The 15,935-nt window shown below is 44.4% G+C and overlaps 1 protein-coding gene and 1 long non-coding RNA gene across 2 annotated transcripts in view; one reads left to right on the plus strand and one right to left on the minus strand.

The window, feature by feature from the left end:
• The window catches only part of CCT3 (chaperonin containing TCP1 subunit 3), a 34,257-nt gene extending 18,340 nt beyond the window's left edge, over positions 1 to 15,917 (minus strand). The window contains exons 1-6 of the mRNA XM_007535449.3: positions 15,762 to 15,917; positions 14,740 to 14,801; positions 13,916 to 13,966; positions 13,760 to 13,822; positions 12,821 to 12,917; positions 4,453 to 4,570 (exon numbers count right to left, since the gene is read on the minus strand). Of these exons, the coding sequence (XP_007535511.1) occupies positions 4,453 to 4,570; positions 12,821 to 12,917; positions 13,760 to 13,822; positions 13,916 to 13,966; positions 14,740 to 14,801; positions 15,762 to 15,792 (422 nt within the window). The 5' untranslated portion in view covers positions 15,793 to 15,917. The remainder of the gene's footprint in view (positions 1 to 4,452; positions 4,571 to 12,820; positions 12,918 to 13,759; positions 13,823 to 13,915; positions 13,967 to 14,739; positions 14,802 to 15,761) is intronic.
• Positions 4,058 to 4,571, plus strand: LOC132541346 (uncharacterized). The gene is made up of 2 exons (XR_009552530.1): positions 4,058 to 4,109; positions 4,415 to 4,571. It is a non-coding gene; the product is annotated as an uncharacterized LOC132541346 (long non-coding RNA).
• Positions 15,918 to 15,935: the final 18 nt, after the last annotated feature.

Genomic DNA, 15,935 nt, shown 5'->3' on the forward strand with positions numbered 1-15,935 from the left:
AGGCACATGCCGCAAAGTGCAAGGACCTGCATAAGGATCCCAGTTCGAGCCCCTGGCTCCCCACCTGCAGGGGAGTCGATTCACAAGCGGTGAAGCAGGTCTGCAGGTGTCTTTCTCTCCCCCTCTTGGTCTTCCCCTCCTCTCTCCATTTCTCTCTCTCCTATCCAACACTGACATCCATAACAACAACAAAAAAATAACCACAACAGTGTTAAACAACTAGGGCAACAAAAGGGGAAAAAAACAAAAGATGTATGCAGTTATTGCTTCATAAAAAGAAAAACAATTCAGCTTCAGACACTTTGTAATCTCTGAGTGTACAAGGACTGATACTGATTTTTTAAAAAAAAATTATTTATTTTCCCTTTGTTGCCTTTTTCATTGTTGCTGTTACTGATGTTGTCATTGTTAAATAGGACAGAGAGAAATGAAAAAAAGAGGGGAAGACAGAGAGGAGGAGAGACAGACACCTGCAGACTTGCTTCACCACACATGAAGCGACTCCCCTGCAGGTGGGGAGCTGGGGGATCAAACTGGGATCCTTATTCTGGTTCTTGAGCTTGCATCACGTGCGCTTAACCGGCTGCACTACAGCCCGACCCCGTTTTTGCTTTTTTTAAGTTAGTGGATAGTATTTTCTTTTATGGTATTGGAGAGAAGACGGCTGGGGGTGGAGGTAGATCGCATAATGGTTATATATATGCCTGAGGGTCCAAAGTTCCAGGCTCAATCACTGGCACTACCATAAACCAGAGCTGAGCAGTGCTCTGGTAAAAATGCAAAAAGACTTGGGAAGGCCCGAGGCACCAAAGACCCCAGATTCAGTCCCCAGTACCGCTATAAGCCAGAGCTGAGTAGTGCGCTGGCACAAACAAAATCAAGTAGATGATTAGTTTGCTTTGCATTTTTCTTTCTTTCTACACCACCTATTTTATTAGACTTTATTTCATGAGAGAAGGAAGAACGGAGAAAGGCCAGAGCACTTGATCCTGCATATGTAGTTAAAATGATTCAACTCAAAAGCCTCACATGTAAGCCTTGTATTCTATAGGCAAGCACTACCCAGACAACATTTTACTCACAGCCCACTGTTTATCATTTCAAAAGGGTATGTGTGGGGTGGGTGAGGATGTGGAAGACATCACTGCACTGTGAAACTTCCCCTGGTTCTCCTATGGGGCTGGAATGAAAAGCAGCCTAGGACTGGTAAAAATCAACATGTTCAAAGCCCCAGCTTATTTTTTAAAATTTTTTTCAAATTTATTTTATTTATTTATTCCCTTTTGTTGCCCTTATCGTTTTATTGTTGTAGTTATTATTGTTGTTGTCGTTGTCGGATAGGACAGAGAGAAATGGAGAGAGGAGGGGAAGACAGAGAGGAGGAAAGAAAGATAGACACCTGCAGACCTGCTTCACCGCCTGTGCCTGTGAAGCGACTCCCCTGCAGGTGGGGAGCCGGGGTTCGAACCGGGATCCTTATGCCGGTCCTTGTGCTTTGCGCCACCAGCGCTTAGCCCGCTGCGCTACAGCCCGACTCCCCCCAGCTTATTTTTTTAAAGAATGGAGTGGAGAGATTTCATAGTAGTTATAGAGAGTCCTGTGCCTAAGGCTCCACAAAGTTCAGGTTCAGATCTCCCACACCACCATAAGCAGAGCCGAGCAGTGCTCTGGTACAAAAATAAATGAGTGAATAAATAGACTTATCTAAGAGATTTTATGTAACAGTGAGGGAAGTAAGGAGTTAAATAACTGAATAATATTCAAGACTTAGTGTTAAAATACTTTGCCGTCTAGTCCTGCGCCTGACTTAACATGCATGAGGCTTCAGGTTCGCATTGCTATATGCCAGAGGTGTGTCGTCCTCTGATCTCTCTTGAAAATTATTTTTTTTGAAGATTTTATTTATTCACGCGAAATGATAGGAGAAAGAACCAGACATCACTCTGGTACATGTGCTGACAGGGACTGAACTCAGGACCTCATGCTTGAGAGTCCAGTGCCTTATCCATTGTGTCTCCTTCTGGACCATGAAAATTAAATTTTTAAAAAAATATTTTATTTATTCCCTTTGTTACACTTGTTCTTTTACTGTTATAGTTATTATTGTCATCGTCATAGTTGGATAGGACAGAGAGAAATAGAGAGATGGGGAAGACAGAGAAGGGGAGAGAAAGATAAGACACCTGCAGACCTGCTTCACTGCCTGTAAAGTGACTCCCCTGCAGGTGGGGAACCGGATCCTTACGTCAATCCTTGTGCTTTGCGCCATCTGCGCTACTTACTGCCTGACTCCCTGAAAATTAATTTTTTAAAGAGTGTTTATAATAGAGAACAAGAGCATTGCTCTGACACAATCAATATTAGGGATAATTTGGAACAAAAAGTAATGTATTAAAAGTGTGAAAATCAGAAGAACTAGAAGCCAGCAGATAGTTCAGCCTGTTAGAGCACCAACTTGCACGCCTAAAACCCCAGAGGCTACATATTTAATTCCTAATACTGTATACTAGAAATGAACGATGCTCTGGTCTTTTCTGTACTTCCTCTTTCGTGCATGTATTTACCAAAAATCCTGGAGCTAAAAATATTCTTTGAGTGCCCTCGGAGGTGGCACAGTGCGTAAAGCATTGGACTCCCAAGCAAGAGTCTCTAAATTTAATCCCCAGCAGCACATATACCAGAATGGTGGTGCCTGTTTTCTTTCTCTGCTATCTTTTTCATTATTAAATAAATAAAACCTTAAATACATATATTTAAAAAGAAAATATTCTTTGAATCCTGTTTAGTGATCAATATGTTAAACTTGTCGAATGTTAATAGGCAATGAAAAGAATGTAGAATAATACCTAACTCTGGGTATATGCCAATGTGGAATACAATACGGTGTGTGAGAGAACCAAACTTTGCCCCAGCTTGTGCAAGTCTGGGAAATACTTCTCACAGCAGTTTAAGTTGTAACCAAATGCAAAGCTTTTCATTCAGATAGCTGGGGTTTGGGCATGGATACCATAGCATCAGAACTGTCCCTAATGCATTGAACTCTATCCCTGTGGTGTTGGAACTTGAACCCAGACTGCTTACAAGGCACAGAAAGTAAGCAACTCATCTGGTCCCAGAAAGTCTATTTTATTTTATTCATGATACATTTTCCATGGAAATGTCTAACATGGAAACAATGAATTCAACAAAAAATATATATACATTTATTTATTATTGGATAGACAAAGAACTTGAGAAGGGAGGAGTATAGTGAGCGAGTGAGACGAAGACACTTGCAGCACTGCTTCACCACACCCTTAAAACTCCCTCCTGCAAGTAGGGACCAGGGGCTTGAATCTGGGTCCTTGTGCATTGTAATGTGTGTGCTTAACCACGTGTGCCAACACCTGGTTAAAAAAAAAACTATTTTGAAGAAGCATCCCAGTACTTTTTTTTGCCTCCATGGTGATTGCTGGGACTTGGTGCCTCCACTAGGAACCCACTGCTCCTGGAAGCTATTTTTTTCCCATGTTGCCCTTGTTGTTTTGTTGTATTGTTGTTATTGGGGTCATGGTTTGATAGGACCAAGAAAAATTGAGAGAGGAAGGGAAGACAGAGGGGGAGAGAAAGACACCTGCAGACCCACTTCACTACTTGTGAAGCCACCCTGCTGCAGGTGGGGAGCCGGGGGCTGGAACTGGGATCCTAATGCTGGTCCTTGCACTTCACACTAGGTGCACTAATTTGCTGCACCACTGCCTGGCGCCCAGCACTTATTATTTGCCTCTTTTGTATCGCTGTGCTTTTCTAAAAATGTGTGATTTCCTCATACACGATATAACCAATTTATACTGCATGTTTTTTTTTTTTGGTCCTCTTCCACCAAACCCAGGTTTTTTCTTTTTAAAAATTTATTTATTCCCTTTTGTTACCCTTGTTTTATTTTGTAGTCATTATTGTGATTGATGTCGTCGTTGTTAGGACAGAAAGAAATGGAGAGGAGGGGAAGACAGAGAGGGGGAGAGAAAGATAAGACACCTGCAGACCCACTTCACTACCTGTGAAGCAACTCCTCTGCAGGTGGGGAGCCAGGAGTTCGAACCAGGATTCTTAGGCCAGTCCTTGTGCAGGTTTTTTCTTTTTTTAAAATTTTTTATATTTATTTTACTTATTTATTCCCTTTTGTTGCCCTTGTTGTTTTATTGTTGTAGTTATTATTGTTGTTGTCGTTGTTGGATAGGACAGAGAGAAATGGAGAGAGGGAGGGGAAGACAGAGAAGAGGAGAGAAAGATAGACACCTGCAGACCTGCTTCACCACTTGTGAAGCGACTCCCCTGCAGGTGGGGAGCTGGGGTTCAAACCGGGATCCTTATGCTGGTCCTTGTGCTTTGCGCCACCTGCGCTTAGCCCGCTGCGCTACAGCCCGACTCCCAGGTTTTTTTCTTAATGCCCATTTTTGGTCCCTCCAATACCTGATTTTCTTAAGGGTGCTGATCATATCATCCAATGCCTTCTGGTAAGCACTGATAACCACTGTAGGGTGCATCTGCTGCTCTAGGAAATGCTCAGCCACAGAGAGCATCTCTCCCGCTGGGGAAAGATATAAAAAAAGACAGTGTTAAAGCTCATTATACATCTAACAACACATTTATTATTACTATTATCTTTATTGGACAGAGATAGTCAGAAATCGTGAGGGAGAGAGACAGACACCTGCAGACCTGCTCCACCATTTATGAAGCTTTCCCCCTGCAGGTGGGAACTAGGGGCTTGAGCCTGGTACTTGCGCACTGTAATGTGTGTACTTAAGCAGGTACACCACCACCCAGCCCCAAAACAACACATTTCAACTTAAAATACATACTTCCAAAAGAGAGGCCCCTGGTCATTAACATCATACACATTATATAATTAGTACAAGCCAACTTATACAGAAAATACCTGTGTTTCAAGTTTTTTTTTCCCCCGAGAGGCAGGGAGAAAGACATAACCTACAGTGCTGCTACACCATTCAGTTCACCTGCAGGTGGGTACCATGTGCTCAAATTCACGTTCTTGTGCATGGTAACATGTGCACTCTACTTGGTGTACTGTTGTGCAGACACCTTTTTTTAGGACTACACTTAAAATTAGCAGTAAAGAGTTTTTATTTTTAAAATGTTTTTATTAGTGATTTAAGTTTTTCCTTTTGTTGGCCTTGTTATTGTCGTCATTGTTGTTGGATAGGAAAGAGAAATTGAGAAAGGTGGGGAACACAGATGGGGGAGAAAAGGATAGACACCTGCAGACCTGCTTTACCGCCTGTGAAGTGAACCCCCTGTGGGTGGGGAGCTGGGGGCTAGAACCTGGATCCTTACACTGGTCCTTGTGCTTTGCGCCACTGCCTAGTTTTTTTTTTTTAACCAGAGCAATGTGCAGAGAGTCCGTTTGCATAACTACTATGCTCTCTACCCTCTGCCTGCCCCCAAATTTTAATTTGTTTTTTATTATCTTTATTTACTGGACAGAGACAGCTAGAAATTGAGAGAGAAGAGGGAGATAGGGAAAAAGAGAGACACTTACAGCACTGTTTCACCACTCGCAAAGCTTCCCCTGCTGGTGGGGCGTGCGTGCGTGCGTGTGTGTGTGTGTGTGTGTGTGTGTGTGTGTGTGTGTATGTGTGTGTGTCAGGGGACCGGAGGCGGGGCTGGGGGCTCAAACCCTGGTCCTTGAGCACTGGAACGTGTACTCAACCAGGTGCACCACACCACCACCTGGTCCCACCCTAGAAAGTTTTTTTAAAAAAATATTTATCTTCTCTTTTGTTGCTCTTGTTTTTCATTGTTGTTATAGTTATTATTGCTATTGTTACTGATGTCGCCATTGTTAGATAGGACAGAGAAATGGAGAGAGAAGGGGAAGACAGAGAGAGGGAGAGAAAGATAAGACATCTAAAAACCTGCTTCACCTCCTGTGAAGAGACTCCCCTGCAGGTGGGAAGCTGGGGGCTCGAACCAGGATTCTTACACTGCTCCCTGTGCTTTGAGCCACAAGCACTTAACCTGCTGCACTACCGCCCAGAAAGTTCTTTATCAGAAATATTTTAAGTGATCAAACAAGGGAGTTGGGCAGTGGGTTTGAGGCTTTGTTCCACATTTGCAGGTGTCTTTCTTTTATCTGATTTAAAAAAAATAGAAACAGTGGTCCGGGAGGTAGCACAGTGGATTAAACATGAGGTTCTGAGTTCAATCCCCACAGCACATGTACCAGATGATGCCTGGTTCTCTCTCTCCCCTCCTATCTTTCTCATAAACAAACAAACAAACAAACAAATAAAATAGGGAGTCAGGCAGTAGCGCAGCAGGTTAAGCGCAGGTGGCGCAAAGCACAAAGCGTGAAGCAGGTCTGCAGGTGTCTTCTCTCCCCGCCCCTCTCCCCATTTGTCTTTTTGTTTTAATATATTTTCCCTTTTGTTGCTCTTGTTGTTTAACATTGTTGTGGTTGTTGATGTCATTACTGTTGGATAAGACAGAGAGAAATGGAGAGAGGAGGGGAAGACAGAGACAGGGAGAGAAAGACAGACACCTGCAGACCTGCTTTACCGCTTGTGAAGCGACTCTCCTGCAGGTAGGGAGCCAGGGGCTCGAACAGGGATTCTTATTCTGATCCTTGTGCTTTGTGCCACGTGTGTCTGTTTTACCTGCTACACCACCGCCTGACTCCCCATTTCTCTCTGTCTTATCCAACATCAATGTGAGTGTGGGGGAGACAGATTGAATGGACTAGAGCACACACAATCACTGTAGCACATGCTATGCCAGAGATTGATCCCAGGATCTTCCTACCCTACCTTTTATTACTTGGGCTTGGTGCCTGCACTACAAATCCACTGCTCCTGGAGGCTATTTTTTTTTTTCATTTTTTTTGCTGCCCTTGCTGTTTATTGTCATTGTTGTTGGATAGGACAGAGAGAAATCGAGAGGAGAAGACAGAGAAAGGGAGATGGACACCTGCAGACCTGCTTCACTGCCTGTGACATAACCTCCCTGCAGGTGAGGAGCCGGGGTCTCAAACCAGGATCCTTCTGCCAGTCCTTGCAGTTAGTGCCACATGTGCTTAACCTGCTGCACCACCGCCTGGCCCCTACTATTATTATTTCATTTATAAAATGGAAACATTGACAAGACCATAGGATAAGAGGGGTACATTTCCAAACATTGCCAACCCCCAAAGCTCCATATTCAATCTCCTTCCTTGATAGCTTCCCTAGTCTTTATCTCTTTGGGTGTATGGACCCAGGATCATTGTGGGGCCTTTTTTTATCTTTATTTATTGAATATAGACAGCCAGAAATCGAGAGAGGAGGTAGACAGACCCCTTCAACACTGCTTTACCACTTGCAAAGCTTTCCTCCTGCAGGTGGGGGGGGACAGAGGGCTCAAACTCAGGTCCTCGAACAATGCAATATGTGCGCAACCAGGTGCGACAACACCAGGCCCCTTTTTGTCTTTACAGTAGATTCTAGAGGCAAAGAGAAAGAGCTATTTCCCCAGCATTGTTATTGATATTCACCATGTAGTACTAGCATAAGTTTTTTTCAATTATCTTTATTTATTGGATAGAGACAGCCCGAAGTCAGGTGTCCCACCAACTGACCCTGCATAATTTATATTTTTAAAGTTCATTTTTTAAATTCTTTTTGTTTTATTACTGGATAGACAGAAATTGAGGGGAGAGGGCGATAGAGAGGGACTGGGTGGTGGTGCATCTGGTTAAGTGCACATGTTATAATGCACAAGGACCTAAGTTTGAGCCCTTGGTCTCCACCTGCAGGGTGAATGCTTTCCAAGTGGTGAAACAATATTGCAGTTGTTACTTTTGTCTTTCCCTATCACTCCCTTCCTTTTAGATTTCTGGCTGTTGGGAGTTGGGTGGTAGCACAGTGGGTTAAGTGCAGGTGGTGCCAAGCACAAGGACCGGCATAAGGATCCTAGTTCAAGCCCCTGGCTTCCCACCTGCAGGGGAGTCCCTTCACAGGCGGTGAAGCAGGTCTGTAGGTATCTCTCTCCCCCTCTCCCCTCTCCATTTCTCTCTGTCCTATCCAACAGCGATGACATCAACAAAAACAATAATAACTACAACAATAAAACAAGGGCAGCAAAAGGGAATATTAAAAAAAGATTTCTGACTGTCTCTATCCAATAAATAAGATAATAATAATAAAAAGGGGGGAGAGACAAGAGACATCTACAGCCTTGCTTTATCACTTGTGAAGCTTACCTCTTACAGGTGCGGAACAGAGGCTTAAACCGAGTCCTTGTGCAGTATGTACTGTGTGCGCTTAATCAGGTGGTCAGCGCCTGGTTGCCTAATTTTTAATTTAGTGTATTTTTTTTAAGTTTTCTATTTTTATTTTTTATCTTTCATTTTTTCCCCTTTTGTTGTCTTGTTTACCGTCACTGTTATTGCTGTTGTTGGATAGGACAGAGAAATGGAGAGGAGGGGAAGACAGAGGGGGAGAGACACTTGCAGACCTGCTTTACCACTTGGTGAAGTGACTCCCCCCCCTGCAGATGAGGAGGTGGGAGCTCGAACCAGGATCCTGACGCCAGTTCGTGCACGTTCCGCCATGTGTGCTTAGCCACTTCCTGGCTCCCAATTAAAAAAAAAAAAAAAAACTTAAAAAAAAAAAAAAACTTTCAAAAATGCTTCTGGGGGTGGTGTGGAAGGTGGCGCAATGGATAAAGCATTGGACTCTCAAGCATGAGGTCCTGAGTTCAATCACCGGCAGCACATGTACCAGAGTGATGTCTGGTTCTTTCTCTCTCTGCCCCTATCTTTCTCACTAATAAATAAAATATTTTAAAAAATGCTTCTAGGGGCCAGGTGGTAGCACACATGGTTGAGTGCACACATTATAGCTCATAAGACCTGGGTTCAAGGCCCTGGTCCCACCTGCAGAGAAGAAGCTTTTGCCAGTGTGTATCTCTTTCTCCCTTCCCTCTCAACTTTTTGGTCTCTATCCATAATAAAATATATTTTTAAAATGCTTCTATTACAAAAATATCACCAACTATGGGATTTGGGTGGTAGCGCAGTGAGTTAAGCGCATGTGGCGCCAAAGTGCAAGGACGGGCCTAAGGATCCTGGTTTGAGCTCCCTCCCCAGCTCCCCACCAGCAGAGAGGTTGCTTTATGGGCGGTGAAGCAGGTCTGCAGGTGTTATCTTTCTCTCCCCCTCTCTGTCCTATCCAACAACGACATCAATGACAATAACAATAAAAGCAACAAGGGCAACAAAAGGGAAAATAAATATAAAAAAAATAATAATCACCAACTACTTAGAATTTATTCAACAAATTTAGGCATTATGCCAAGTTTTCTTTCTTCTTTTTTTTTTTTTTGCCTCTAGGGTTATCACTTGGGCTCACTGCCGGCACTATGTATCCACTGCTCCTGGTGGCTAATTTTCTTTCTTTCTTTCTTTTTTTTTTTACTTATTAGATAGGACAGAGAGAAATTGAAAGGGTGCTGGGAGACAGAAAGACACCTGCAGAACCACTTCATCACCTGTGAGGTAACCCCTCTGCAGGTGGGGAGCTGGAGCTCAAACCAAAATCCTTGCTCGGGTCCTTGAGCTTAATACTATATGCACTTACTAGAGTTTGCAGTGAGTACCCCCCTAACATTTCCTCTCCACCATTCCAAGCTTTGGGCCCATGATTGCTCAACAATTTGTTTGGCTTCGTATGTTAACTCTCTTTTCAGTCACCAGGTTCCAGATGTCATCAGGATGCTGGCCAGGCTTCCCTGGACTGAAGACCCCACCAATGTGTCCTGGAGCTCCGCTTCCCCAGAGACCCACCCTACTAGGGAAAGAGAGAGGCAGACTGGGAGTATGGACCGACCAGTCAACGCCCATGTTCAGCGGGGAAGCAATTACAGAAGCCAGACCTTCTACCTTCTGCATCCCACAGTGACCCTGAGTCCATGCTCCCAGAGGGATAGAGAATGGGAAAGCTATCGGGGGAGGGGGTGGGAAATGGAGATTGGGTGGTGGGAATTGTGTGGAGTTGTACCCCTCCTACCCTATGGTTTTGTTAATCAATCCTTTCTTAAATAAAAAAAAATATATATATATATTAAAAAAAAATACTATATGCACTTACCCAAGTGTGCCACCAGCCAGCCCCTCCTTTCCAAGTTTTCTTAAGTGGTCCCTGGGGATGAGTTAGTTCACCAAGTAGAGCACATACTCTCCTATTCACGATGATACCCGAGGCCCTACATGACAGCATCTGCACAGAAGCTTCACGACCAGTAGAGCACTACTGGGGTGCCTCCCCCAACTCCTGCCCCACTATCAATCTCTCAACCTTTATCTAAAAAATGACTGACCATACTATAGGAAAAAAAATATATTCGCAGTAGTGTAACCAGTTAAGCGCAAAGGTAGCACAAAGCGCAAGGACCGGCATAAGGATCCCGGTTTGAGCCCCCAGCTCCCCACCTGCACGGGGGTTGCTCCACAGGCGGTAAAGCAGGTCTGCAGGTGTTTATCTTTCTCTCCCCGTCTTCCCTTCCTCTCTCTATCCTATCCAATAACAACGGCACCAATAACAACAATAACAAGAGCAACAAGGACAACAAAAATGGGGGAAAAAATAAGTCTCCAGGAGCAGTGGATTCATAGTGCCCACACCGATTCCCAGCAATAACCTTGGAGACAAAAAAAAAAAAAAAAAAAAAAAAAAAAAAAAAAAAGGGGGAGCCGGGTGGTGGCGCATCGGGTTAAGCTCACATGGCAGAAAACGCACAAATTGGCATCAGGATCCTGGTTCGAGCTCCCAGCTCCCCACCTGCAGGGTGTTTGCTTCATAGGCGGTGAAGCAGGTCTGCAGGTGTCTATCTTTCTTTCCCCCTCACTATCTCCCTCGATTTCTCTGTCCTATCCAACAACAACGACAGAAATAACAATAATGACAGTGATAAACCACAATGGCAACAAAAGGGAAAAAATAAACAGTGGTCCGGGAGGCGGTACAGTGGATAAAGCATCAGACTCTCAAGTATGAAGTCCTGAGTTCAATCCCCGGCAACACATGTACCAGAGTGACGTCTGGTTCTTTCTCTCTCTCCTCCTATCTTTCTCATTAATAAATAAACAAAATATTAAATAAAATAAACCAATCTTTAAAAGGAGTTTGGTGGTCCAGGAGGTGGTACAATTAATAAAGCACTGGATTCTCAAGTGTGAGGTCCTGAGTTCAATCTCTAGCAGCACTTATACCAGAGTGAAGTCTGGTTCTTTCTACCTTTCTCATTAATAAATAAAATCTTCATAAAAAAAAGTTTGATTAGTTGAGTAAACTTTAAGAGATATCTCAGTGGGTAAAGCTCCTAGCTTGGAAGAGTTGAGGTCCTGGGTTCAATCTCTGACACAGTTTGTCAGATTGGGTTGGTGCTTTGGTGTTTGTCACAGAAATATTTAAACCTTCAAAAACAAAAGCCCTTGGGCAGGAAAAGGGAATAAATAAATAAATATTAAAAAAAAAGCTCTGAATAGTAGACTTGACAGTCTCAACAATTTTTGTCAAACTATCAGAAGAAACTTATTAGCAACCCCCAAATTAATATTGCTAGCACTTACAGTCATTCATAAACATGTGCAGAGGTAGATGTTCTGTCACCCACTGCATATACATTCTCGGTGAGGACAAGCACGTTAACAGTCTGCCTTGTTTTCATGCATATTTAGTACCCAATATCACGTTTTTGTACTTTATTTATTATTATTACCAGAGCACTGCTCAGCTCTGGCTTAGGGCAATATAGGGGATTGAACCTGGGACTTTGTGTCATGTTTAAATCTGCTCCCTACATTGAAGGAAACTTAGATACTGTGGTCTCTCCCTTTCTCTTAAAAACAGCCCAACCCCAGGGCTGAGGAGGCAGCATAATAGTATGCAAAAAAGGCTTTTGAGACTAAAGCTCTGGGGTCTATCTGTATCTTTCTGTCTACATCTCTATAAATAAAGGCGGTGAAGCAGGTCTACAGGTGTCTTTCTCTCCCCTTCTGTCTTTCCCTTCTCTCCATTTGTCTTATCCAACAACGATGACATCAATAACAATAACTACAACAATAAAACAACAAGGGCAACAAAATGCAATAAATAAATATTTTAAAGTAAGATATTGCACCCAAGCAAAAGACTCTGGGGTGAGGGGAGGGTTCAGGTTTTGGAATATTAAGGCAGAGGAGAATCTAGTGGGGGGTGAATTATGTGGAAAACTGGGAAATGTTACCCATGTATGAACTATTGTATTTTACTGTTGACTGTAAATCATTAACCCCCTCCAATAAAGAAATTAAAAGGCCCAAGAGTACTTTAGTGCTGTCTAATATTTCTAAGTATAAGATGTGATATGTCTTAGAGAGAAAATAACTCATTCTCAAGTATGCAGCCCTGAGTTCAACCCTTAGCATTCCATGTGCAATGCTCTGGCAGAACTGTACTTTTATCCAACACAACTCTGCATAGCCTTATGCTTTACTTTTTAATTTTTTTTTTTACCAGAGCACTACTCAACTCTGGCTTATGGTGGTATGGGGGACTGAACCTGGGACTTTGGAGCCTCAGGCATGAGAGTCTCTTTGCATAACCATTATGCTATCTATCCCCCCACCCCCAGCATCATGCTTTATACAAACCATCAAAAAGATAAAAAAAAAAAAAAGCTTAATTAGTAGGCTGATAACAGAATTTTCTTAACAAAAACAAAGGTTACTTCTGGCAAAAAAAAAAAAAAAAAAAAAAAAAAACTCAACATTCTGCCAACTTCTGAAAGCCTATTCTCTTACCAAGAATAATTACTGATGTGGTCCCATCTCCAACTTCTTCATCCTGGGTTCTGCTGATTTCAATCATGGACTTGGCTGCTGGATGCTGAACTTGAATCTGTAAAGAAAATGTAGATTGTTACTGAATGGACACTACTGAGACCTTTTAACCTAATCTGCTCAACCTTAACTCAGTCTTTACTTTTTGCCACAAGGGTTATTCCAGGGGTTGGTGGCTGCACAATTCCACTATCCAACAGCCTGTTTCTTTTGACAGGGTACAAGGTAATGAGGAATAGAGGGGAAAAATTCCTCTCTCCATTACTCACTGTCCTATCCGACAAGACAACAATAATAACTACAACAATAAAAAACAACAAGGGCAACAAAAGGGAAAATAAATATATAAAAAAAAAGAAGAACAAAACACCTGCAGCACTGCCTCACCTATCTTGAAGTTCTATCTCCTGCAGGTGGAGACTGGGAGCTTGAACCCCAAGTCTTTGTAATTATTCTACTGGGTGATGTTCCCAGGATTATTCCTTTTACCTTGTTTTATAGCAACTTGAAAGATGAATATTTATGTAAAACATCTTTTCAAGTCCCTTTCTTTTGTTAGAGAAAAATGTACTGTGCCAACTCCACAATTAAGGCTTCATGGGAATAGAACACTATCTGCTAGCTTGTTTACTGGGAACATCATTGTTATGGTTGAACACCGTCTTACTAAAAATATGTCTTAAATTCTAATCCCTGGAAACTGACTATATTTGGAATCTTGGGATGAAGTTGAGGATATATAGTTAAGTCCCAAATCTAGCCCTGCTGTCATTATGACACACATAAGAATGATGTCAATACTTTGAGTTACATTTTTCCCTAAGAAAACAACCATCATCTTATCTAGTCTTTATGTATGGGTTCTTTATAAAACGGTTAGAAAACAAAATGAAGTCATACCTCTCGAAGAATAGCATTGCCATCATTGGTCATCACAATGCCTCCCATTGGGTCCAAAAGCATCTATGACAAAAGCAAAAATTACATCTCACTTTCAGTTAACACAAAAGGTGAAATTTGTAGGTTTTAAGAGTTTCAGTAAGAGATTAAACCCACCTTCATCATGGACTTGGGCCCCAAACATGTTCGGATGATATCTGCAATAGTCTATTGAAAAGAAAACAAAACATTTAAAAAATTATCTTTTATTTACTGATTGGATAGACTGCCAGAAATTGAGAGGGGGGAGACAGAGACACCTGCAACACTGTTTCACTACTTGCAAAGCTTTCCCCTTGCTGGGTGAACTGGGGGCTAAACCCTGGTCCTCGAGCACTGTAACATGTACACTCAACCAGGTGCATCACCACCTGGCCCCGAAAACAAAACAGAGGATAGTGCATGTATGTGTTGGTAAAAGGGCATAAATAACCCACTTAGACAGTGTTTCAATAATGGCACTTCTAGGGCTGTGAAAAATACCAATTAGAAGTGGATTGAGCACACATCTTGCAATGAACAAATACCAGGGTTTAAGCCTTGGGCCCCCAACTACAGGGAGAAGCAGTGCTGCAAGTGTCTCTCTTTATTTCTTATCTCCCTTCCCTCTCAACTGATGTGTCCTATCAATCAAATTTATAAAAAGAAAGTATCTTTGAATACTTACTCAGTATTCACTAGGAATGCAAGATGGAATAAATACAATGTTAGCCCTCACAGAACTCAGTCCAGTGTGGGAGACTAACACAGACAGAATTAGGAGAGCAGACTGTAGCAGTTATGCCCACATTACTATGAAGAGGCTATCTGGCTTCAGAAAGCCAAGTACTGGTCTCGGCCAGGAAATGTCCTGAAAGCAGAAAGGCCAAGCCTTCCTGTACCACAGCAAACACATGCAAGCTGAAGGCGAACTACTGTACTTCAAGGACAAGATAAGCTACCTTGGCCGCATTGATGTTTCCCGACTGAACTTTTCTTCCAGATTCACGCTTTGTGTTCTGGCCTAAAATAGGGAAAAAAACAAAACGCGATGGAACAGAAGCACTCAACTGTATCGACAGTGATTTTTGAGATGGATCCTGGGCAGCACTTGGCCGCTACTGGCGCTGTTCTGTACAAGAATCCACCAGCCGAGGCCTCTGACCGAGCACCCCCCGCGCCTTGAGGCCGGGCGGGGCTGCTAGCTGCTGCGGGGTCCCAGTGCAACGCGGCCAGGCCCGGGCTGGGGAAGGGGGTGCTCTCTCCAGAGCGCCCACCGAGCAGGATAAACAGCTTCTGCCCGGCCGCGGCAACACCATCTCGGCCCCGGGGGCCTGACTGGCCGGGGACAAGGCCGGGCCCCGCCGCAAGTTTAATCGCAGAATCTTCAACCCGGTCCCGGCAACTCGCAGAATCCGGGCTCCACTGCGGGCGGCGGCCCAAGTCAGCACCGACCTCCCTGCCGGACCCATAACGGTCGCTTCTCTTCCCGAGCCGAGTCCATTTTGTACCCTCCCTTGCGCCCCCCCCGCCCCGAAAAACAAAGTTATTTGCGGGGTCTGGAGAGAAGTCGACCATCACCTCTGAAAGCACACAGCTCGGGGGAGGCGGCGCAGGGGGCGATCAGGTCTATCAGGAAACGGCCGTTGCCGCCGGCAGAGGAGCCCCGGAGAGACGCGGGCGGGCTCCGCGGCCTCCCGGCGGCTGACAAGGGGCCCGCAGCCCGGCCCCGCCCCCGCCCCGCGTCCCGAAGGGGCGGCCATTCTTCACCCCGTCACGCCGACTAGCGGGCGGCAGGCGCGGGCCGGGGCTGGGCGCTAAGGCCGGGCGCGGCGAGGGAGGGCAGGACCAGGGAGGAGCTGCCCCACGAGGCCGCCACCGGGGACCTGGAGGCTCGGCGGCCCTACAAGGAGGGACGGCGCCAGAAAGTGTGGCGAGAAGGACACGGGAAGCGGGCCCTTTCCCCGGGTTCCCCACAACTCACTGAGCACGAGCACGGGACGATGGCCCATCATGGCGGCGTGATGCAGAGCCGGGTGCCCAGCAGGAAGGGAACCGGCAGAAGCTTCTGGAGACAGAACCAGAAAGAAGCCCAGACAACGTTGCCTCCTCAGAGCTCACACAGTAACACGCTACTCTCTCGGCACGACCAATCGCC

Source organism: Erinaceus europaeus, chromosome 11, assembly GCF_950295315.1.
Source record: "Erinaceus europaeus chromosome 11, mEriEur2.1, whole genome shotgun sequence".
Classification (NCBI taxonomy): Eukaryota; Metazoa; Chordata; class Mammalia; order Eulipotyphla; family Erinaceidae; genus Erinaceus; species Erinaceus europaeus.